This window comes from Scyliorhinus canicula, chromosome 9 (genome assembly GCF_902713615.1).
Source record: "Scyliorhinus canicula chromosome 9, sScyCan1.1, whole genome shotgun sequence".
NCBI classification, from domain to species: domain Eukaryota; kingdom Metazoa; phylum Chordata; class Chondrichthyes; order Carcharhiniformes; family Scyliorhinidae; genus Scyliorhinus; species Scyliorhinus canicula.
In genome coordinates, this window is record NC_052154.1 from 150,285,158 (window position 1) to 150,310,349 (window position 25,192).

General features: G+C 45.6%; 1 protein-coding gene across 1 annotated transcript in view; it reads left to right on the forward strand.

Moving 5' to 3' along the window:
• The window catches only part of spon1b (spondin 1b), a 401,065-nt gene that overhangs the window by 292,632 nt on the left and 83,241 nt on the right, over positions 1-25,192 (forward strand). The window contains 1 exon segment of the mRNA XM_038807896.1: positions 23,089-23,290. Within this exon segment, the coding sequence (XP_038663824.1) occupies positions 23,089-23,290 (202 nt within the window).

Below are 25,192 nucleotides of genomic sequence, written 5' to 3' on the forward strand. Positions count from 1 at the left end.
GAACCTGGGACCCTGGCATTGTGAAGCCACAGTGCTATCCACTTGTGTTACCCTTGCTGCCCTGCGACATCTGGCCTGACCCAACATCAACCCAAGACCTGACCTGACCCAAACATAAACACCCCCGCCACCAATTTCCCCTTCCCCCCAATCCTGCCTACTTAGCTTACACACTTGCCTTGTCAAAAACCTGACTGGACCGTTTAAACTTTCCTGGTTTATGACAGTTAGTGTCAGTAAGAAAGTGGGTGGGGGTTTATTTACCTGCAACTCTACAGCCCTTCAGTACCAAGCCCCAGGGATGAGTTGCACTACGCAGATCTCGCTTGGCTTGAGTCGGAAGGTTTGCCGAGTTCGGGTCCCTGGATGTCCAGGTAAGAACCTCCAAGAATAGTGGCAATCCAGCTCAACTGCCACTCCATCAGGAGGTAAATGTGGATATATAGAGCTAAGCTGCAGATCAGTCATGATCTCATTGAATGGTAGAACAGGCTTGAAGGGATAAATGGCCTTCCATTCCTTTGATCCTATGAATATAATAGAAGAAAATTAACAAGGATTTTATCTTCAATGTGCATGTGCGTATGTGCGTGTGTGTATGTGTGTAAAATAACAGTAATTATTAACCCTTATGGTACTGACAGGCTAGGAGACGGGGAGCTATGGTTACACGGAGAGGCCTAAAATATTGGTATTGTTTCTAGTAAAGAAGGGAAGACCGCAAAGAGATTTAATTGCTTTTTTCTGAATTATAAGAGTTATGATAAAAATAATAAGGAAAATAGACTACCGTCAGGGAGTCAATGTCAAGTGGGTCATCCATCTAAAATCTTCACTAAGCATGAGAACAGTGGCTGGGCAAATTTTCTTTATACAAAGAGTTGTTGGATCGTGGGATACTTGGTTAAAGGAAATAGTTGAGGCAATGATCTTTGCTGCTTTTTTTAAGGAAAAGAAGGGATAAGTATCTACATCAGAAGAAGATACAGAGGGCATGGGAAGAGAACAAAGGAGTGGCCTTTGTTGAAATTACTCTCACTAAGTGCTGGCATATAGATGAAGAACCGAGAGATCTCCTCTGCGGTTCGAGGGATATTTTCCTTTTTCTGTGGATGAATGGGTTTGTAAGTTTTAGCTCTTGCAAATAAAAAAATCAATGATATTACAGAAATAAGTTATTACAGAAAATAATAGTATTTAGGGCTTTGATGTTTGACACAAGGAAGTCCTTTCCACCAGCATATTTTAAAAATATTTTGTGTTTTCCTTTAGTAAGAGACAATAGCTTCTATTTGTGATTCGTAAAGTTGACATTTAAATTGCCCTCTTGGGTACGGGTGCACAAATGTTTTGACGCATTTTTTCCCATTCTTTATTTTGCTGCAAAAAGACATATTGTCAAAGCTTTTCATCCTGCATTCATCAGGACAATAGCAAGAATTCCATTGTCAGGGGAAACAACAACTTTAAGTTGTATGTGAAGAGTGTGCAGATTGATTGGCAAGGGTGACTTTTGTTGGTAGAGGCATTAGCCATGGAGAATGCACCGGTTAATGGTGATTGACAGTTAACTACCAAGCTTTGTTTGATTCTGATTGGTGAAGGCATTTCCCTGAGGAATGGATCAACGAATGGCTATCGCTTATTTTGTTTAGCTGAAATAGATGCTGGATTCTTTCAGTCTGCAAAGAATAGGGTCCTGTTTATTCATACATGTAGCTTCCCGTGCACACAAATACACCACACTGACCATTCAAATTGATTGGCAATGTAATTTCTAACACACTGAGGATTATTTCCCGAATGTTGTCCAATCACAGAATCACATCAAATGTTGGACATTGCGTTTTGAGTTTAGAGTGCTAGCCATTTTCTGGTTCATTCCTCAGCGCAATACCTTGACCAATCAGAGTCAAGCTGCCTAGTTTAAATTTTCAAACAATGCTTGACAGTTAACTATCAATCACCATTAACTGGCGCATTCTCGATGGCAATCTCACTACCATCAGGGTCCACTTGCCAACCAATCAGCACCCTCTTCTCGTGCAGCATAAAGTTGTTGTTGCCCCTGACATGTGTTTTCTTGTGATTGATCTGGGCAGTACAAGATGACAACCTTCGACAAAATATAATTTTCCAGCAATATTCAAGTTCTATTCTACCAAATGACTATTCATAATTTTAATAAATAGATTATCACCTCAAGTAAGAGAGTTGAATTTCAGGCAAAAATTGTTAAACATTTGAGCACAAAGTTGATTGAGCAGGTGTTACCGGGGTGAAGCACTTCAATTATGAGGAGAGGAGTGAAGAGGTGATCCATTAAAGGATTTCAAGATGATAAGTATTTTTGATAGAGTAGATAGAGAAAACTATTCTCTCTGGTAAGTGGGTCAACAATCAAAGGTCATAGATTTCAAATAATTGGCAAAAGATTTAGAGATACGATGAGAATTTTTTTCGTTGCTCAGAGAATTTTCGGGATTTGGAATGGTCCACCTGAAAAGGTGGTGGAACGATGCCGTATAAAATTCTAAAAGTGGGTTGGACAGAAACACAAGGCTGAAAAAGAACTTGCAGACAATTTGTGCATAGGAAGCTGCCATAGGCAGCAGTATGATAATGATCAAATAATGTTCATAAGTACTTCATTTGGCAGCAAAGCACTTTGGAATGTCCTGAGGTTGTGAAAGGTCCGATATAAATGCCAGTATTTCTCAAAAGTATTGAATCTTATTTCTTCTCAACTCCCCTTACTTATTTTTTTAAAAATTCAATTTAACATCAAAGAGTTGGAAATGTAGGACATTAATTTCTCAGGCTGTTGATTAATATTCTCCTCTTTGTCACTTGAAGACTGATGCGACCATCAATTCACACGAGACGAAGAGTTGACGTGAACAGCGGTTTTAATCAGCTAGATCTGTGCCTGCCTACGACTGCTCTGTACTGAGTGCCGCCGACAGGCTGCAGATCTATATACCTCCCCCGAGGAGGCAGAGCCATAGGTGGAGCCCTCAAGGGCATCAACATAATACAATACCGTGTAATGCAATATGATGGTGAGTGGTAGCAGTAATACATTCACCACATTTTCCATCAGCATTTAAAGGGTCAGCTTCAAAATTACAGCAAAAAAAAACTTTGGCAGAGTATTAATTCTGCCAGCTAAAGTCAATGCCATGAATATCTAAACAGCAGCATTATTGAAACTATTTTTACCCTGTATAGACTTTGTACAGGACAGACTGCGAATGAATTAGGTGCTGCTGAATTAATTCTAACCTTTCAGATGATCATGGTTCTTTCCTCAAAAAATTAAATCCACATTTCCATTGGAAAAAGCAGGGACGGCATTGAATCATTTTACAAAAGGAGATCAGCAAGGAAGGAGCAGGGTCTCTACAAGTGATAATTCCCATTAATGGAATGGCTTTAAAAACATATATCTGATTTCCACGAGTGTCCCATGAGTGCAGGCCTATTAACTCGGCAGAAATAGCATTCAATTGGCAGCAGAGGGAATTGGATTTATGCTCTCAAAGGCGTTCCATGAAAGGAGATTACCACTCTTTGCACCATTAATGCTTTATTTGCGGCCTTCTTTTTCCCCTGTATTTAATTATCTATTTTGACACGGTTTTACTTTCACGATCATCATGTGGACTCTGTTCCATTAAATAATCTCCCTCAGAATTTACACCTTCAGCTGTGGAGGCTTGAACAGAGAAAAACTGTATCAGTATTTCAGGCGAATGAATTCTGAAGGCTCATTCTAAGTGAAAGCTTACACAAGAGAAGATATTTTCTTTGAAGTATAACTGGATTGTAATAGCACCTCATGAATAGGTACAGTAGAGAAGGGCACTGCTAAAATCTAATCAGGGCCATCTATTGACCTGCTGTTGTTAATTAAACCGTTCTTTACTTCTAAGCCATGGGGCTCATTGCTATTCTTCAGAGAGGGAAAAAAAATCAGGAGCAAACTCTGACATTTATACGTTAATAGCCTTTTATTAGTTGGTTTAGTTTCTGATTTTTAATTGCCTTCTTCTTCTTTGCTATTTCCACACTCAAACTTTAATTTTAGTCGAAAGGAAAAACTTACAATTTGGCATTTGGCTGCCTGCATTTTTACCAGAACAGTTAAATAAATTGGCCTGTCAGAATTAAAGGCCAGTCTGTCGTATCAATGGCATTTGTTTGTTCTGGGCGATGAGGGTATCATTGGCAAGCTGGCATTTATTGCCCATTCCTTGATAAGGTGATTGGTCTTCTTCTTGAATCACTGCACTCCATTTGGTATAGGTTGCAGAGATGTTGGAGAGGGAGCTCCAGGATTTGGACCCAGTAACAATGAAAGAACGACAGATCATTTTCTAAATCGGGATGGAAGGGACGCATGGAGGCAGTGTGCTTCAATGCGCCTGTGTTGTAATATGCCTTTAAGGGATAGCAACATGACATCACTAGAAGGAACATACATCAAGCAATGCAGTCTTAATTTCATTTTTGTTTTTGAGCAGAACACACACACACACACACATACAGCTTTGCTGCTGATGTCTTCAAGTTTTCTGCCTATTCATAAATTCTCTCATGCTTATTCTAAAATAAATGAACCCAAAATGTGCTTGCCCAGTCAATGTTTCCATCGTACAACAACACGACTGGGTGGTCAGCGATGGTAAAACAGGCTGGCAGCAAGATTAGGTACAGGTGCAACATGGTGAACAGCTATAGATTGTGCTACATGGCATGAGATAATCCTCAACATTCTGGAGTTGCAGTGTCAGAGTGTTGCACTCGCAACATAGAACATAGAACATAGAACAGTACAGCACAGAACAGGCCCTTCGGCCCTCAATGTTGTGCCGAGCCATGATCACCCTACTCAAACCCACGTATCCACCCTATACCTGTAACCCAACAACCCCCCCTTAACCTTACTTTTATTAGGACACTACGGGCAATTTAGCATGGCCAATCCACCTAACCCGCACATCTTTGGACTGTGGGAGGAAACCGGAGCACCCGGAGGAAACCCACGCACACAGGGGGAGGACGTGCAGACTCCACACAGACAGTGACCCAGCCGGGAATCGAACCTGGGACCCTGGAGCTGTGAAGCATTTATGCTAACCACCATGCTACCCTGCTGCCCCTTACTGCAACGTTGATACTTTGAAGGCACAGGCCAGAATTTTAGGCCCGCCGCCCCAGACACGTTCTGAGGTGGGGGAGTGTAAAATTGCATGGACAGGACCTCCGGGATCCTACCTGCCCCATGGTAGGGCCTCGGACAAAAACCCTGCCCATGTTCCTATTGAGGCCCTTAAGTGGCCATTTAACAGCCACTTTTCCTGCTCAGCCTCAAGGTTTAGGCTGGTGGATGCAGGTTGGATCAGGGTGCCGAATAGAAAAAAATTAACAATCTTGATATCGGACAGGAAGGGAGGTGGGGTGCCTCAATCTGAGGGCCCCTTCGGATTTGGGTCGCCTTCTCCTCAGGGCCCTGCAAGCTCAGGCCCTTCCTACTCTGCGACACTGCGGTCACCTGCCTCCCGACCCTCCGTGGCATTCCCTTCATGGCATCCCCGTTCCTCCCACCCCTTACCTGAAGTGGCTGGTTTAGCTCACTCGGCTAAATCGCTGGTTTTTAAAGCAGACCAAGCAGGCCAGCAGCGCGGTTCGATTCCCGTACCAGCCTCGCCGGAATGTGGCGACTAGGGGCTTTTCACAGTAACTTCATTGAAGCGTACTCGTGGCAATAAGCGATTTTCATTTCATTTTTCATTTTCAAGTGTGGGCCCATGACAAAGGCTCAGGCACGATGCTGCAGTACCTATTTTGCCCACTGCAGCACTTTACCTGGAGGGACGAGAAAGCTGTCGGCCAATCTGATTGATCGATAGCTCTCTTAAGAGGGGACTTCCAACCAAGGGTGGACAGACATCTTGCCTGCTGCCAATCAATGCTCAATTGAGTGTGAATTTGCAACAGGCCTGTCTGATTTGTCAAAAAAGGCTATACCACTGACTCTCAGAACGGTGGATGCCGAGTGCTTGAAAATGTAGGCCACAATGGCAGAATAGTGCTCAAGTAATGAGTTGGTAAGCAGACGGATCTCTCGTGGTTAGACTGCAGCTCATAGCCTGTCAATTCCATAAGTGGGACAGCAAATGAAGAGGACCAGTACCAGGTTAGTTCAGGAAGGATATAAGGAGCAAGGGAGAAAAGAAAAGTACAAAAAAGAACCTTCATAGGAATCGGGCCAGAGAAGCTTGTGATTTTAATGGGTGTAGCTTTGGAAAAGCATGCAGAAGTGGCTACAGTGACACTCAGCTCAAGGGCTTTAGGAAAAGGAAAGGCAAAAGGGTATTGTCTAAATGTCCACAAAATACCTCAGTCTGAATTAGGATGCTACTGACTGACCATCCAAATTCAACATGTGCAAACAGTGTACAGAGCAATGGTTTCTTGATTAATTTGTGTCCATGAAACATACGGCAAGAGAAGTCTAGGAAATGGGAATCAAAATCTGGAGAGGCTGAAGACATAAGGCCTAACAGCAGAAAAGCTAAAGGATCTCTAAAGGACAAGGGGTGGGATCATCCATTGGTCGAGGACGGAATCGGGATGCGCGATTGGGCAGAGAATAGGTTTTCGACGCCAAAGTCACGGCGGGTGACAATTTGACGCCAAATCGCAATCTCCATCACCTCGACAACAGCATCAATATGTTTGGAATGCACGTACAGTAAAGATCGTTTGCATATCATTAGCGGGCCCTACCCGGTATTCTCCAAAGCTTCCATGATTCACTGCCTCCGATGGGCCAAGTTCCCGACAGTGCGGTTCACTTGTGCTTTTAAAAATCATAAAACTGGTGTCGTGGCTGCCAAGGGAGAGAGAGGAGGTGGGACACAGAAAGGCGCAAGTGTGTGGGCTGCCGGGCAGACACTGGCCAGGCTGGCTGGGGTGGGAGGGGTCCCAGCCAGGACCGAGGAGAGGGAGGTGATGGGGGAACAGGCCGAGTGGCCGGGGTGAACCCCCCCCCCCCCCCCCCCCCATGGGGCTGGCGCGGTGTCCAGTCCAGTCCCGGACCGCCATTACCACGACCTGCAAGGCAGCCATCTTGCTGTGCACCCGCTGACCAGCTACCTTGGTCCCTGATTCTGCAGAGTGACACCGGTGGTATGGGTGCCCCCACCCCACCTTCCATCATACCTCCCCACCCGGCCGTCACCTGCCGACGGCCCACCCAATGCAATGCCAAAGTAGTTCCTACGGGGGCGCCGGGCGGGGGCTGCGGTGCAGACCACTGGTGAGGGCAGTGCATCAGGAACTGCAGCGAGGGCCAGAGGCCCACCACAGTGCCGGCCAATGACGGGGCGAGAGATGCAGGGATGGGAGGTGGTGGTGGGGGGGGGAGAACATGCGGGGCAGAGCCTGCAGAGCCATGTAGTCCGCAGGACCTGGTTGGGCACGGGGGTACGCATCATGCTCACATGTTGGTTTTTCGCTGTCTGCAGACAATGGATATTGGAATTCAACCAGTAACGGTGGCCTTCCTGCCAGTGGCCGCAGCCCTGGGGGCTGCCCTCCGGCTGTACGAACTGGAATTGCCCGAGGAGGAGGAACCTGCAGCTGCTGAGCGTGCAGCAGCAGAATGTGCAGCAGAGGAACAGGTGGCAGCAGCCCAGGATGGAGAGCGAGCCGCCAATAGGCCGAGGAGATCCAAGGAGGCGCCGCATGAGGCTTCATGTATACAGGCACCGCCTGTCATTCACTGACCTGGGACCACACATGCCATTGAAAACTCCAGTTCAGCAGAGAGACAGTGCGGTATATCTTCCAGGTGATGGCACACCTGGCACCGCGGGGGTATACGGGAGGACACCAGCTCCTGGTGGCCATCAAAGTGAAGGTTGTCCTGGACTTTTACGCCACGGGGTCCTTCCAGGCGCCGAGTGGGGAACCATCCGCAATCTCATAGAACTCGGTGCCCATGTGCATCCGTGCCGTTACGGAGGACCGATATGCCCAGGCGGCTCAATTTATCCACTTCAATGTGGACCGACCCCACCAGGATGCCCAGGCAGTGGGGTTCACCACCATTGCCGACATGCCCCAGATCTAGGGGGTGTTCGATGGGATTCATGTCCCCCAAGGATCATCTGCAGATAATAGGCCGCTCTGCACAGATCGAAAGGGGTAACACTCAATGAATGTGCAGCTGATATGTGACCATCAGCTATGCATCATTCACATCTGCACCTAATACCAGGGCAGTGTGCTTACCACCTTCATCCTGGCACACTTGGCGATTCCTGACATATTCGAGAGAACCCTCAGGCTGGGTGATTAGCTCCTGGGTGACAGGGGATATTCACCGCGGCCATGGCTGATGACACCTATCCTGAGGCCACAGACTGAAAATTAAAATTAAAAAATGAAAATTGCTTATTGTCACGAGTAGGCTTCAATGAAGTTACTGTGAAAAGTCCCTAGTCGCCACATTCTGGCGCCTGTTTGGGGAGGCTGGTACGGGAATTGAACCGTGCTGCTGGCCTGCCTGGGTCTGCTTTAAAAGCCAGCGATTTAGCCCAGTGTGCTAAACCAGCCCTGGCTAAACTGACGCCAATACCCACTGCAATGACACCCATACAGAAACCACAAGCATGACTGAGCAATGCTTCGGCCTCCTGAAGATGCGGTTCAGGTGCCTGGACCACTCTGAAGGGGCCCTCCAGTATGATACTGAGAGGGTCACCTGCATCATTGCGTCCTGCTGCGTCATCCACAACATCGTGCAGTAGAGGGGCGATGTGCTGGAGAAGGAGGAGGAATGCCATTCCTGTCCGATGAGGAGGGCGAGGATGGGCAGGACATAGGGCCCAGGCAGGCACGGGAGGATGTACGACGTGTGCACCAGGGCCAATGCGTATGGGATGCTCTGATCACCTCCAGGTTCACAAAATAGGGAGGGGGGACCTGGCCAGGGGCACGGATACTGCATCCCCCCCCTGCCTGCAAACCCCTCCGTTATACATACCTGCCGCACTATGGGGTGGGGGCCCTGGGTTAGCAGTAACAGCGGGTCTGCTCCATGGAATGGAGGATGATGACAACCCGCCTTGCAATGAGCTCTGGTGCTCCTCATCATTTGACAACGCCTGACACCTGCCCATGTTCGCACTTTCCACTGTCCACCTGGGTGATCCCTGCGTATGACCTGGCTATTCCATCACTTGGTCCCATCGAATCCCTGGGGTGATGGTGGTGATGATGGGGTGGGGAGCTGGGGCTACCAACAATGTCTGTCCAATCTCCCCATCCCATCTCTCTGGCCAGCCCAGACCAGCCACCCCTCACACCCATCACACAGAGCACCGAGGCAGGTTGGAACAGTGGTAACAGATGGTTAATGTGAACAAATATTTACAGGTTTGTGCTCCAGCCCCCTATAACTAAACTGTGCCCTGCAGCTCTGCCAACTTAACTCGTGTCTAACTTTCTGGACTTAAGAACCATAACGCTGTGTGTCGGTGGTTTCCTGGACAGTAAAGTAGGAGTGGAGGTAGCCTGCTTTGTTTCCTGTCCTGAGACCTGGGTCCCTGTTGGAGGGAGTCTTCCGGGGCAACCATGCCTGAATGGGCTGGCTGCTGCTCGGGGCTCCCAGGGTGTCAACACTTATTCTCAGAAACAGAGAATCCTGCCCATTGACTACATTGGAAGGCTGATTACAGAATCATATGAACCTTCTATATTCATTATTTAGAGTTTGTCTTTGCAACAACAGCTTACAGAGTCCATAGACAACTTTGCCAGTAGGTGCAAAGAAACTGGTATAGACTGTGATTTTTCAGATGTAGATCCAGCAGACAGAATTGCTGAGTTGGTGATCCACTCCCTTTCAAACATTCCAGGAAGATTTGTTAGACAAGCCCCAAACGTAAAGTATTGAAGAATGACTCAAGGGTGCAAGTACATAAGAGACGATCCTTGCAGGTTGATGACGCTTACAGGTCCTACATACCATTTCAAATATTGATTCACTCACTAGAATACCTAGCAAAACATGTGGAAGGTGTAACCTTTTACATGCACCAAGGGAATTTCCATCTATCCAGCAATTGTGCAAGGCATGTGACAGAAAGAGCCTTTGGTAGCGGCACTGGAGGAAAAGGCTGATGCAGTTACAAAGAGCCTTGCATTGATCCAGACAGGCTGCCCACTTCAGGTGCCTTCAAGCAAAAGAAATGAACATCCGGTATCCAGTGAGAAACATATACACGAGGCCATTAACAAATCAGAAAATGACAATGATATGCGCAATGAGAGTGGAGAACACATGTTTCACACCATCAATCTCATAGAAAACATAGACACCATCACACCATCCAAAGCGTTTGCAAAATACAAATTATTTGTGCTAAGAAAGTTGGTATCTATTTATTATTGGCAAAGAATGACTAAAGAACAAGTGCCAACATATTGGGCGCGATTCTCCCAAAGGGAGACAAAGTCCCGACGCCGGAGTGAAAACCGGACTGTTTCACTCCGGCGTCGGAGCCCGCTCCCAGCCCCCTATTCTTCCCGCCCCCGGGGGGCTAGGAGCGGGGTCGCGTCTTTTACGCGTGCTGGGCATTGGCGCCACATAAAAGCGGCGCCACGTAAATGACACGGCTGGCGTCGCGTAAATGACGTCACCCGCACATGCGCGGTTGCCGTCCTCCCCGAGGCCGCCCCGCAAGAAGATGGCGGATGGATCTTGGGGGACGGTGGAGGAAAGGAGGTCCTCCTTTAGAGAAGCCGGCCCGCCAATTGGTGGGCCCCGATCACGGGCCAGACCCCATCGGAGGCCCCCCCCGGTGAAGGAGCCCCCCTCCACAGGCCCCCACCCCCCCCCCCCACCCCCACCAGCGTTACCGCACAGCTCCCGTTGGCAGCGCCCAGGTGTGGACGGCGCCGGCGGGAGCCTGTCGTGTCGGAGCGGCCGCTCGGCCCATCCGGGCCGGAGAATCGCCGCAAACAGCGAGCGGCGGTTCTCCGAGCGGCCCGGCGCGATTCTCGCGGTGCTGGTTTGAGGGGGGTGGGAGAATCGCGTGCGGGTGTCAGGGCGGCGTGGTGCGACTCGCGCGGCGCCCCGGCGATTTTCCCACCTGGCGTGGGGGGGGGGGGAGAATACCGCTCACTACGTCTGCAATTTGGACGCCCATGGTGAAACCTGCTACTGCACAGGCTTTTGGTGTATAATCGTTCACTAATTCTATTGGAGTGCAAGTACAATTATGCTGCCCCCCTGTGGACCACTGCATCGCTGGGACAAGAGGCCCATTGACGCTGGCGTCAACACTTAGCCGGGATTTTGGAGAATCCCGGCCGTTATATATCATGGAGGCTATACACCCAGCGATTATAGGTCTACTGGAATGTCATGACCTCGCGCTAGTAACAATCCTTTCAATCAGTGAGACTTCATGTCGCAGATCAATCTCAGCAACCATTCTAATCGCCTCAGTTCATGATCAAATCTCAAAATTACCAGAATTCTTTGACAGAATTGGCTGTTTCAAGGACGCTGTTACACTTGCAGGAGAATGCAAGTATCAGCTGATCTAGCACTTTTTGTGGAACACAAATACCAGCAACTGCAAGAACATAGGAACAGGTGAACAGGAGGATGTCATTTAGTCCCCTGAGGCTATCCCACCATAGAATTGTGGAAATATCTTTAAAAAGAAAAGGAGACATTTTAATATGCATTTAATGGATAGCAGCAAAACATCACGTGTAGGGAAGCGTGTGTTGTGATCCAGTCTTTGTTTCACTTTTTTGAGCAGAGCACAGACACACAGCTTTGCTGCTGATGTCTGCAAACTTTCTGCCGATGTATAAATGCTCTCATGTGCTGCTGTTCTAAATAAATAAACCCAAAGCATATTTGCACAATCCCTTAAGAGTAATTGATGTTTATATTTCACAGTCCAAAGATGTGCAGATTAGGTGGATTGCCCATCTAAAATTGCCCCTTTGTGTTCAATGATATGCAGGTTGGGTGTGGTAATGGGGATAGGGTGGTCAAGTGGGCCTCGGTAGGGTGCTCTTTCAAAGAGTCAGTGCAGACTCGATGGATCTTTTGCACTTCATGGGTTCTATTTCAGTAGAACAACATGCCATCTGCTGTCCTTGTCCTTTTAATGTGATGGAAGTCAAGGGATGGGAGGTTCTCTCCAGGGACTCGGCCCATTGCTGCAGTGTATCCTATACATACATAGTACATACTACAGCCATGTTGCATCAGTGGTGGTCAAGAAATTGGATGCAATTTCAGTTTTATTAGTATGAATCTGGGACTTTTCCTGATACTTTGGGCAATCCCATTAAGCTATCTGTTACTGCAGAAAACCAGAATCATGGATCGACTGGCCAATGTAAAAATTATCCTTTGTTCCATTCCATCAATTCTAAATGAAAATCAGTAGGTTTTGAAGTGAGTGCCTGGTTCACAGTAGTAGTTTTACATTCCTGCTGAAAATTCAACCTTCCCTTCAATGGTGTGTGGCAAACATTAAGTTGAGTCTTGTCTTTGGCCCGAATTTTGCCGATCGGGTCACAATCGTGATGGCAGCATAAGTATTCTGCCACATTTATTTCTCTCAGCTGTTGTGGTTTGTTTCCTGTGACTAGATGTAGCAGTGCTCATTCTCATATAGGACTCTTTACATACTGGAATAGAAAGGTGTTCTGTACACATTGCAGAAACCCCATTCCCTGTACTCCTTCTGCTACTTCTAATTGTCAGCTAATTTGGCTGGTTGTCAATTGATTATTATAAATTATTCCATCTCATTCCACATATTTGCTTACATATTTAACTTTCCACCTTCTACCAAGTACTAGGTGGCCTGAAGTACACTCCTACCTTTTTGTATTTTATTTTAATCCATGTCTCTAACCTTCTGTTATGTACCTTTGTTCTACATCTTGGCGTAGCGTATCAAATTGCAGCTAGGGGCTCCAGAAGAAATCTCATCATCACTTTCCAGGGCAATTAAAGGATCGGCAATAAATGCCAACGACAGCATTGTAGCACAAGTGAATGGCACTGTGGTTTCACAGCGCCAGGGTCCCAAGTTCAATTCCCCGCTGGGGCTGTGCGGAGTCTGCACCTTCTCCCCGTGTCTGCGTGGATTTCCTCCGGGTGCTCCGCTTTCCTCCCACAGTCCAAAGATGTGCAGATTAGGTGGATTGGCCATGATAAATTGCCCTTAGTGACCAAAAAGGATAGAAGGAGTTATTGGGTTATGGGGATAGGGTAGAGGTGAGGGCTTAAGCGGGTTGGTGCAGACTCGATGGGCCAAATGGCCTCCTTCTGCAGTGTTTTCTATGTTCTATGACACTCACATCCTGAGATTAAATGATTTGCAAAATAACTAAAGTGATTCCACACTATCTATGGGATGCAAAAGACATCAATGCTCATGGGAAAGAGGTTGTTCCCTATACACTGGGCAAAGGTAGATTCAAAGGACTGAGAGCAGATGATGGTGCAAAGACATGACTTCAATATTAAAATAAATAAATTGAGTATGCAAATGGCAAGAACTGGGCTTATTTTTCTTCTGTCCGGCACAGAGTAGACGATGGGATGTTTTATAATGTGAAAACTAGTGAGAGAGCAAATACCATCAAATAAATATTTTCTCTCCTGAAGATGTGCTGGTTTAGCACAGTGGGCTAAACAGCTGGCTTGTAATGCAGCGCGGGTTCAATTCCCGTACCGGCCTCCCGAACAGGCGCCGGAAAGTGGCGACTAGGGGCTTTTCACAATAACTTCATTGAAGCCTACTTATGACAATGAGCGATTTTTTATATTTATTAGATGAATTAGCCCTATTTTTTTATTAAAACAGTAAAAAAAAAATTCTACAAGACCAAATGGTACAAACACTAATTTTGCATTGGGGAAACACGGTACCCGTCCTCTCTGCACCAATGTACGGGGAGAGGGGGTATGATATTCTGATTATTAAAACAGTTCACAACAGTTGTACAAAAAAACAAATGGTACAAGCACTAAACTTTGCGCTGGAGAGACCAGATACCCTCGCCTCTGTACCAACAGAAGGGAAAGGAAAGGTGGGGGCAGGGGGGGTGGGGAGAGAGGGGAAAGAAGGGTAGTGGTGAGGGAGGTAGTCAGGGTGTTGGTTGTGGGGACCCAATACTACACTGCCTGGACTATCTACGGAGGCAGAAAAGCAAAAGATCCTTCAATTCTGATGTGCCAGAATCCGGGAGTCCTCCAGAGGGGGTGAAGGGTGACACAGTATCGGGCATGAGTGAGTCCTGCACCCCACTGCAGAGAGCCTCATGTTAAATTGCCCCTTGATGTCCAAAGTTGTGAAGCTTAGGTGGATTGGTCATGCCAAATTGCCCTTTAGTGTCCAAAGATGTGTTGGTTAGCTGGATTGTCATGATCAATGCACAGGACTACGGGGATAGGGTGTGGGAGTGGCACAGATAGAGTGCAGTGCTCTTTCTGAGGGTCGGTGCAGACTTGATGGATCGAATGGCTTCCTTCTGCACTGTAGAGATTCTATGGATTCTACGGACTATTAAAGTATGTGGTGTAAGTGGCCAACATTTAGTCATTGGACATGATTAAAAAGGACAGGACAGGTTTTTGAGTTGGAGATTGAGGAGATTCAGATTGAGGCCAATATTAGAGATACTTTTAACTTATTTCTGATGCAGTGAAATGGATGTTTTTGAATAAATGGCATAATATGCACTATGCTCAATAATTTTCTTCATCAATATCAATAAAAGTTGAAATTGGTGAGGATGTATAAAAGGTAGTTCATTCAATTCTCCCATCACACTTTAGATTATCCTAAATGAGAACAAGATCAAGTCCTAAATAATGTGAATTGGTAGAATGATGCGGAAAGACCAGAGGAGGAAGAATGATAGGAATGGGAATGAAAGAAATGTACCAGAATAAAAATAAAATACTACAGATGCTGTTCATCTGAAATCAAAACTGAAAATGCTAGACTAACTCAGCAGGCCAGGCAGCATCTTTGGAGAGAGAAACAGAGGATGGATTTCCTGCTCCCGCTTTCTAATTTAAATTTTCTGTATCAGGGCACCATTTAAACAGGGAGCCCCAATCTTTTAAATTTAAAGTTGCTGACCACCCCACCAACATCAGTCTCCTTTACATAGACGAGATCGCAAAGAGAGCAATGAATGCAGTAGACTAGTGTTTTTCAAACTTTTATTACGGGGACCCATTTTTACCAACCGGCCAACCTTCAGGACCCATGCCGGCCGACCTTCACGACCCACGGCGGCCAACCTTCGCGACCCACTCTGGCCGACCTTTGTGACTCCCGTAGGCCGACCTTCGCAACGCACCCCGGCTGGCATTTGCGACCCATCATTTTCCCTTACCTTTAATGCAAGAGGTGAGCCTGCTTTGTCCTCTTTTACTTGTTTGCTGCTGACAAAATGGAGGAATTGCAATCACGCCCAAAGCAGGCGACGTCGACATTCGGCAGGGCGTTACCTACTCCCTGCCTCCCTTCACGCAGGAAGATTAGATTGAATTTAAAAAAAAAGAAATCTTCTCCTGCATCTCCGATTGCGCAAATTCTCGCTCAATCTTTGCCGGCTGCGAGTGGCCTTCAAAATGGCTGCTGCGACCATATAAAAAAGTGCGGGCACACTGCACATGCATGCCCACTCATCAATGCGCATGCACAGAACCATGGCTGTTGATCGCAAATTTGCGCAATTGGGAGCGCTACGATGGGCGGCTCCACGACCCTCCCGACACGCGCTCCGACTTTGAAATGCCTGCAGTAGACTAACTGAAGAAGGTGTAAGTGAAATGTTGTTTCACCTGAAAGGAGTGTTTGGGGACTTCTGTGATTGCATGGGAAAGCGATGTGGGAAGGGGGGGGTGAAGGCTTGAGAGTCATGGTCAAGGGGAAGGTAGGAGGTAGTGTCTGAGAGATGGTGAAGTAAAGGTCAGTATGCCAGACAATAACAGGAGGAACCACTCCCTCCGTGAGACCCTGGTCCACTCCTCGAACACCCCCAATCATACATCACCTTCCCATGCAATTGCAGAAGGTTCAACACATTACCCCCCCCCCCCCCCCCCCCCCCACACACACACACACACACACACACAATTGTATTCTCTACTTCCAATACAGTCTACAGTACATTGGGGAAACTAAACGCAGAATTAAACGCAGAACACCTTTGCTCACCCTGCAATCATGATCCCATGCTTCCTGTCACTTTCCATTACAAGTCATCATCCTGCTCTTTGGCCTACATGTCCGTCCTTGCCCTGCTGCAATGTTCCAGTGAAGCCCAATACAAACTAAAGAAACAACACCTCATCTTCTGATTAAGACATACTACAGCCCTCAGGACAGAACATTGAGTTCTGCGAAGTTTCTCCTCCATCTTGACCCCCCCCCCCTATTTTTTGCTTGTCACAATGCAACTTCACCTCACCCCCTCGCCCCCCAGACATTCATTTTACAGGGCCATCTGTCACATATTCTTTACTTTTGCTTTCACACAGTACTGCCCTTTGTTCTCTATGAACACATTTTGCTATTTAAGCATTATACCGCTATCAGCACCTTCTTTAGTCATTACTGTCACCATTAATAATCCTTTTGTTTTATATCCATGGCACAATCTCTTTAGCCCCCACCTAAATCTGACCTTCTATTCTCCTCCTTCTCCACCCATCTCTCCATTATATAATCCATCACATTTCTACTTCTTTACAGCTGTGAAGAAGAGTCATACGGACTCAAAACATTAACTTAGTTTCTCTCTCCACAGATGCTGCCAGACCTGCTGAGTTTTTCCAGAATTTTCTTTTAAGAAATATACCAGATTAGCTGAACAGCCTGAACTTCTTACCTCACATTTACTACTTTTCACAATATGCGTTTGTGCCTTCTTAATTATAATCCAGTCTTTCGACTTTCATCTCAAATCCAATAATGCTTAGAGAGTGATCGATCCTGATAGCAAAGAGTCATCACTGCAACTTCACCAAAACTATCAGCATTCATATTTTTAAAGGGTAGAAAGAAAAGTACAGACACTAATGTGAAGAATTATTCCCTCCAACTCCAGATAAAGCTGCCCGAATAGGTATTGTGGTCCTGGCTGAGTAAAAAGTGACCATTCTGTTTTTCCAACCTACGTTAGTATGAGATGGTTGAATTTCATCAGTGTTTCTTTAGCATGGGGTGTCCTCATGCCTTGTTTCTACTCTTCTATCTCCAAAGCCACCTGGATTTGAGAAATGGTCATTACCTAAGGTGGAGGACTCAAGGCTAAGCACTGGCTTCTTTGCTTTTTGTGGTTTATAAGCAATGACTTTGGTTTAACTTTAGGGTACATGTTTAAGATGTTTTCGGATGATGCAACAATTGTTTGTGTGGTTGATAGTGAGGAAGCAAGCTGCAAACTGCAGAATGATATCAATCAGGTGGGCAGAAAAATAGCAAATAGAATTTAATCTAGAGTAGTATGTGTTTTGGAAGGGCTAACAAGGCAAGAAACATTATAAATGGTAGGATACTGAGACATGTAAAGGAAGAGATGGATTTTGGAGTTACAGGTCCCTGAGATATCAGGACAAGTAGATCAGATGGTTAACATTGTGTAGATTGTTAGGTCTTATTAAGGTATTCATCGTCTAAGGTGGTTCAACAGTCAGTATTGATCAATACTAGAAACTATGTACATCGGTACAGTGAAGGCCCGTGCTAGGAGCTGCCTCCATACTTGCTTCTACACATGGCTCTGTCCAACACTACACTGATCCCTATGTGTGGGTCATGTGTTCTCTTACACCACTGATTGGGCAGCACTGTACTCAGTCCCACGTAAACCCTTTTTGTGCTAGACCCTTATACGACAGTGAAGAAGACACACAGGATACGTTTTTCTTATTAGCCCAAGTTATATGGTATAAGGGTAGGGAGGTTATATTAGACCTGTATGAACATTAATTAGACCACTAGCTGGAGTACTGTGTGCTGTTCTGGTCACTGCATTGCAGAAAGGATCTGACAACACTAGAGAGGGTACACAAGAGATTTGCAAGGATGTTGCCAGGAATTGAGAACTTTAGCTTTTATGGAATAATTGAGTAGCCTGGGGTTATTTTCTTTGCAGCAGAGAAGGCTGAAGGTTGAAATCTATAAAAGTATTTGGGAGCAAAGTAGAAAGGAAGGATCTGTTTTCACTTCACAGAGTGGGAAATAAGCTTTAACTTAACTGACAGAACAAATGGAGGGGAGTTGAGAACATTTTTAATTCAGAGGGTTGTGGGAGTCTGGAACTCACTACCTGAAAGGATGATCATCTGGAAACTCTCATCGGATTTTAAAAAAAACTTGACTATTGTATTGCGGACAAGCTATGAGGCAGTGTTTAATCACAACAGTGATTTATTTAACTAAGGAGAACTATATACAGAGAACCATACAACGCCAATGACTTGTTCCCACGACTCCCAGGCTAACCCTGACCAAACCCCAACAGCCAGAGCCACAACTAAATAAGAATAATAATCGCTTATTGTCACAAGTAGACTTCAGTAAAGTTACTATGAAAAGCCCCTAGTCGCCACATTCCAGCACCTGTTCGGGGAGGCCATAACGGGGACAGTCTTGTTCTGCATTACAAGTCAGCTGTTTAGCCCACTGTGCTAAACCAGCCCCTAAATACCTGAAGGCTAACGTTCACACATTCTGTACCCATGGGCTCAGGGCCTGTCACATGGTCCGCGAAGTATCATCTCTTAAAGTAGCCATGCTACCATAACTATGCACTTGAAATGCTGTTACCAACAGGGGTCAGCGGTAGAATGTGGGGTTAGGCCAGATAGTTCTTTTTTGTCCATCGATAACAAATTTTCTCTTCTGTACTGTTAGTGTGTCACATTGATGTGTTTCCTTGAGACAGCACCCACTCTAGCTGATAGAAATTCGAAGGTGTAAGAGATTCTTAAAGCATTGCAATGGGTTTCCGTGCAAGTTTGGATAGAACTAAAGAACAAAGAGACAAAGCAGGAATAAATAGTATCTGTCTCTTGGGCTAAATTGCATCCTTATGTATTGTAAAATTCTGTAGTCCTGAGTTTACCGGTGGCGATGTGGGTCATGTAACGATTGATGAGCCATCAATTGCACGAGAGACGAGTTGCTTTACAAAAGTTAGGCTTTAATAAACTAGAACTTAGCCCTGCGGTTGTCTACAATAAAATGGACGACCGCCGGGCGTTTGACTATTTATACCTCGGCAAGGAGGCGTGGTTAACTCAGCCTCTCGACCAATCGGAGAGCTGTCACATGACTGGTCTCAACCAATCGGTCGAGAGGCACATGACCGACCAGGGCCAATGGTAAGCTGGTGTTCTGCCCCAATGGCAGACAGCTATGCAAATCATATCACCACAGCGGGTAGGACGTGTACAGCATTTATATTCAAATCGAGCACCCATTTTGAAAATCTGCTGGACGCCAATTGCATGTCAGATCAGGAGTGGGTGCAGAGGAGAAGGGTGAGTGGTGTGGCAATGGCTTTCCACCACACATTCTATTAGGTTAAAATTGGTGCTTGTTATTCTGTGTAAAGCCCAAGGCAAGTATGCATTGGTGATCACACATGGAATATTGACTTTGGATTTCCCTCTGCCCATACAGCCCCTGATGCAATTCACAGCGTTAACAACACCATTTGCAAATTAGATAATCCCATCACTTTCTCCTCATGCAAAGGCGAGCAGAAATCTGGTGCAGCTCTCATTTAAAAGCCTCTTGAGGCTAAAGGGGGTTAATTGAAAATTTCAAATCTGTGATTGATCAATTTTTGTTTGGCAAAGGTATTAAGGGTTACAGAATTAATTCTGATAAATAGGATCAAGATACAAAGCAGCCTGACCTCAGTGAATGGCAGAGCAGGATTGAGGGGCTGAATGGCCTCCTCCTGTTCTAATGTTCTGGTAATTTTTAGCATATTTATGGTGGTGATGCACTAAAGTTAGTTTTGTAGTCAATAACAAGGGGTAATCTTTAATTGTCTGTCCCATTCCTACTCTGATCTCTATGCTGGGCCTCCTGTGAATGTCAATGTAACTTTTAGGAACAGTCATTACCTTTCAGTTAGGCATTTCTGATAGTGTTCTTTGGTAGTATCCCTTTAAAAAGGGATACTTTTGTGAAGTTGGTTTGGAAGGATGACTCAGTCATCCTAATTGTTAATTGAAAGAGTACAAATCTGTTTTCATGTTAAAATAATTAGGTGATAATATAACTCTACTTGCATAGATTATAGATTGCACACCAGCAACAGGATCATGCACCTAAACTGTAGTGAGGAGACGTGGTTGGCGTGGAAACCAGAAAAAGCAAAAATTAAAGATAAACTTCAAGACATACTTGAAATGATTAAAGGCTTAAGAATGACACTTCATTTGATTAAGTTGGCATCTTAATAGGTACTCAAAGACCAATTGCAGTAATAAAGTATTATTAATATTTCTAGTTGAAGGCTTTGTTCCAATGACAGGTCCAGATGGAAAGAGTTTGTCGCATTAAATGTGCTCCGCAACAGAGGGACATTGGCCTATTTCAAGTACATGCAACTTTGAGGGCAAGAGCATTCAGTGGTGTATTAATAGGCTAGAAATTGTTGCTGAAATTAAAATTTAACATGTTTGTGCGTCATCCCATTGTTATTCTAATACAGTCATTAACCCATCTCTTTAAGAATGCTTTAAATGGATTATTGGCAACAATTATTTATTGACTTTCCTGCATGTTTCCCCATTGGTAGCTTTGGGAAGACCAGTGCCATCGTCTTCAGCCCCCAGCACAAACTCTAGTCCCTTGCAACCCCCACCCCTGCCATTTTTTCAGGTTGAACAAGACTGTTCGCAACCTCTGTGTAAATCTCCTCCGTACCCTCTTGAAGGTCTTGACATCGTTCTTGACATGTGTTGCCAAAACATTGGACACCATACTCCAGCTGGAGTATAATCAATTTTTAAAATAAATATTTCACATTTCCTCGTGTCTGTGTGGGGTCTTGCCCCCACAACCCAAAGATGGTGACATGGTAGCACAGTGGGTTGCACTGTGGCTTCACAGCTCCAGGGACCCAGGTTCGATTCCCGGCTTGGGTCACTGAGACTGCATGTTCTCACCACGTCTGCGTGGGTTTCCTCCGGATGCTCCGGTTTCCTCCCACAGGTCCCAAAAAACGTGCTGTTAGGTAATTTGGACATTCTGAATTCTCCCTCTGAGTACCCGAACAGTGCCGGAATGTGACAACAAGGGGCTTTTTACAGTAACTTCATTGCAGTGTTAATGTAAACTTACCTGTGACAATAAAGATTATTATTATGTGCAGGGTAGGTTAATTGGCCACGCTAAATTCCCCCTTAATTGGAAAAAAATTGAATTGGGTGCTCTAAATTTACAAAAAGAAATAAAATAAAATTAATATTTCACATTACACCAAGGATCCGATCTGTCTTTTGATTAGGCGTGTTAACTACTGCAATTGCCTCTTTAACTCAGAACACTTGGTTTACTTTAATAAGAACATGGGTAGTCCACACCGAGTAAGAATAACAAACTTTGGTTTATTTACAATTATGTTATTTCCACCTCCCGGTAGATCCCTAGGTCTATTCTTGGTTGGTGCCTTACTTGCCAGCCTTTTATACATAGTTGAATAGAGTTCCCCCTCACTTCAGTGGGGGAGCCCGTACTCCCCGAGAACCACGGGGAAGATAATCGTTCCACCACGTAAGTCCCGTGCGGGACATTACATTTACTGTTCTTTGAATCCTTTTAAACAATACCGTGGTTGCTTTTCTCTTAACTTCATGTATCTTAAACATTCTTTCTGTCCCAATTCCCTGGTTCTTTCTGTCCCAATTCCCTGGTTATCTCGATTGTATCTTGTTCCTTAGGAAGCTTGCATCTTTGCAACTCCCTTGTCCTGTTCAGCTTCTCCTGGCAGAGAGGAGAGAGGTTCACTTTTCAGTGTCCAGTCTCCAACTACTCACAAATTCAGCTAACATAAATAAAGCTTCTCTACCTTACAAGGCCCCAGTTGCTAAGCAACCATTGCAGGTCTATTTATCCTTAAGCACAAATAGAAACAGAGTTGGAACTTTACCAACCCCTACACATATAAACGCCTTTGACCAGCATGAATCTAATGATAGGTTTTACCATTCCAGGCATAGAAAAATTAAATTAAATTTAAAACTATACTTTATTTCAAATGTTTGCCAAACAAATATAAATCCCTTGGAACTACCTTTGTTTTCCTAACATCCCTGCACTCAAATTCCTATTGCTCCTGACACAGGAAGAGCCAAATCATCTATTTCCCTCTCATGTCAAAGAACAGGCTCTTCCTAAGTTTCTAAGGAAGCAATATTGAAGAAAAGTTAAAGGGTGAAAGATTGCATTGGTGAAAAATCAAAAATAAGTGCAACGCACAAGTCGGTGAGACACCTTTATCGATAGGCATCTCATGAATACGTATTTTAAATGCTATGCCTTTTTAAAAAATATGAGGACTTAAAGGAAACAAAAAGATGTAACAGCGTAAAGAATGAGGATCGTTAACCTCAGAGTCCTCTCACACTCAAAAAGACCAACTCCTTGTTTGCTGTGGAGTTAAATCCTTACTGACTAACACATCTGTAAAAATATCAGGACTGTCCCCTCTCTTGATAGATCGCAACATCAAATGGTAATGAAATTGTCAGACCAATTGGTGGTACATTCAGTTACAGGTCAATATGTTTGGGATGTGCCAAAATTATTAATCATCAATGCAGCAAGTAGCATTTGGAGCTAAGTGACACTTGAAAATATAGCTCAACTCATGAATGCTTGTTAAATAGAACTTCAGTGATATTGTCATTGTACCAATCCAATATACAGTGCTTGAGACGTTTGTTTTTGGTTTACTTTTCTCTGCCTTTTTTAATGTTTTGTGTAGCCGGTCAGCTCCGTCTGCAGAGTTCTCCGTTGACCATACACGGCACCTGATGTCCTTCCTGACGATGTTGGGTCCCAGCCCAGATTGGAACGTGGGGCTATCAGCGGAGGATCTCTGCACCAAGGATTGCGGCTGGGTGCAGAAGGTCATTCAAGATCTGATTCCCTGGGACGCTGGGACTGACAGTGGAGTAACCTATCTGGTAAGCCATTGATTGATTTCTCAGTGGCTTTGCTTAGAAAAGAGGGCAACTGGAATCTCAGAAACCTCTTCAGTCTGTTCATTTTGACAGAAAAATGGGAGTAAGGCTTTTCTTTAACGAACCTGACTCTCACAGCAGGTTTCTTCTGCATTACGGGCATTCAGGGCAGCACGGTAGCATTGTGGTTAGCACAATTGCTTCACAGCTCCGGGGTCCCAGGTTCAATTCCCGGCTTGGGTCACTGTCTGTGCGGAGTCTGCACATTCTCCCCGTGTGTGCGTGGGTTTCTTCCGGGTGCTCCGGTTTCCTCCCACAGTCCAAAGATGTGCAGGTTAGGTAGATTGGCCATGCTAAATTGCGCTTAGTGTCCAAAATTGCCTTTAGTGTTGGGTGGGGTTACTGGGTTATGGGGATAGGGTGGAGGTGTGGGCTTGGGTAGGGTGCTCCTTCCAAGAGCCGGTGCAGACTCGATGGGCCGAATGGCCTCCTTCTGCACTGTAAATTCTATGAAATTACAGACCTGCAATTTACCCTAAAATCATTTGATGAATGGTACACGACCAGATTTCCACATCTATTAGCTTTTCAGCCTTTTCCTCTCATATAGCCTTTTGCATTTTAAATATACATTTGCCACTAAGGCCTTCCAAAGTTGATATGACTCTTTTTGATTACATTTTGTCATTAAATCAAAGCCAAGCAACATTAGCTTGAATATACATATGGCACCTCAACTGTAGTAAACAGAGCAACATTATTAACAAAGATATTAACAGAGGTATTAACAAAGGTATTAACAGAGATAACTAAAAGCTTGGTCAAAGAGGTATTAAGGGGCATGTTCAAAGAGTAGAAAGAGGTAGAGATACACAGAGATTTGGGGAGAGAATTCCAGAGTTTAGAGTCCAGGTGGTGAAGAGTTGAAAATTGGGGAGACTAAGAAGCCATGTGAATCGATTGTGATTTATGTTACTAAACTAAAACAGTTATCGGAGAATCACAACAACTGCCCACTGAAATTGCCAAGTAAGTCAGTTGTAATCGAGAAGGCAGATCACTGTCACCTTCTCAAGGGCAATTAGGAATGATAAATGCTGGCCTTGTCCAGTGACACCCACATCACGTAAATGAATTTAAAAAAAAAAATCTGACCTCTCAGTCTCCCCAATTTCCACCACTTCACCACCTTGGCAGCAGGAATCTGCAGCCAGCCATGGCACCATGGGAACAATTTCAGCCATGGGGGAGGACACCCTCTCTCAGTGGCCGTCAAGATGATGGTCACTCTGAACCTCTATGCCACGGGGTCCTTCCAAGCGCCGAGTGGGTACCTGTTCAGGATCTCAGAGAGCTTGATGCACAGGTGCATCTATGCCACCACAGCGGTCCCATATGGCCAGTCGGCATAATACATCCACTTCAATGTGGACTGAGCCCAACAGGATGCCGGGGTCGCAGGGTTCACTGCCATCACTGAGATGCCGGAGTCAGGGGGTGATCGACGGAATGCATGTCACCTTTTGAGCACCTCCAGATGACAGGCCGATCTTCACAAACTGAAGGGTTCCACTCAATGAATGTGCAGCTAGTGTGTGACTATCAGATCTGCATCTTGCATGCCTGCGCCCGATACCCAGGCAGCATGCATGGTGCCTTCATGCTGGCACAGTCGATGGGTACGCACCATGTTCGAGGCTTACCCCCAGTTGGGGGCTGGTTCCTGGGCGACAGGGGCTATCAACTGCGATCGTGGCTGATGACGCCTATCCAGAGGCCACAGACCGTCACGGAGACCAATTACAATGGCCCCTTGCAGTGACCTGGCCAGGGGCACAGACACAACATCCCAGTTCCACACCACACCCGCCTCCACCCAGCGGCCACTCTCCCCCCCCCCCCCCC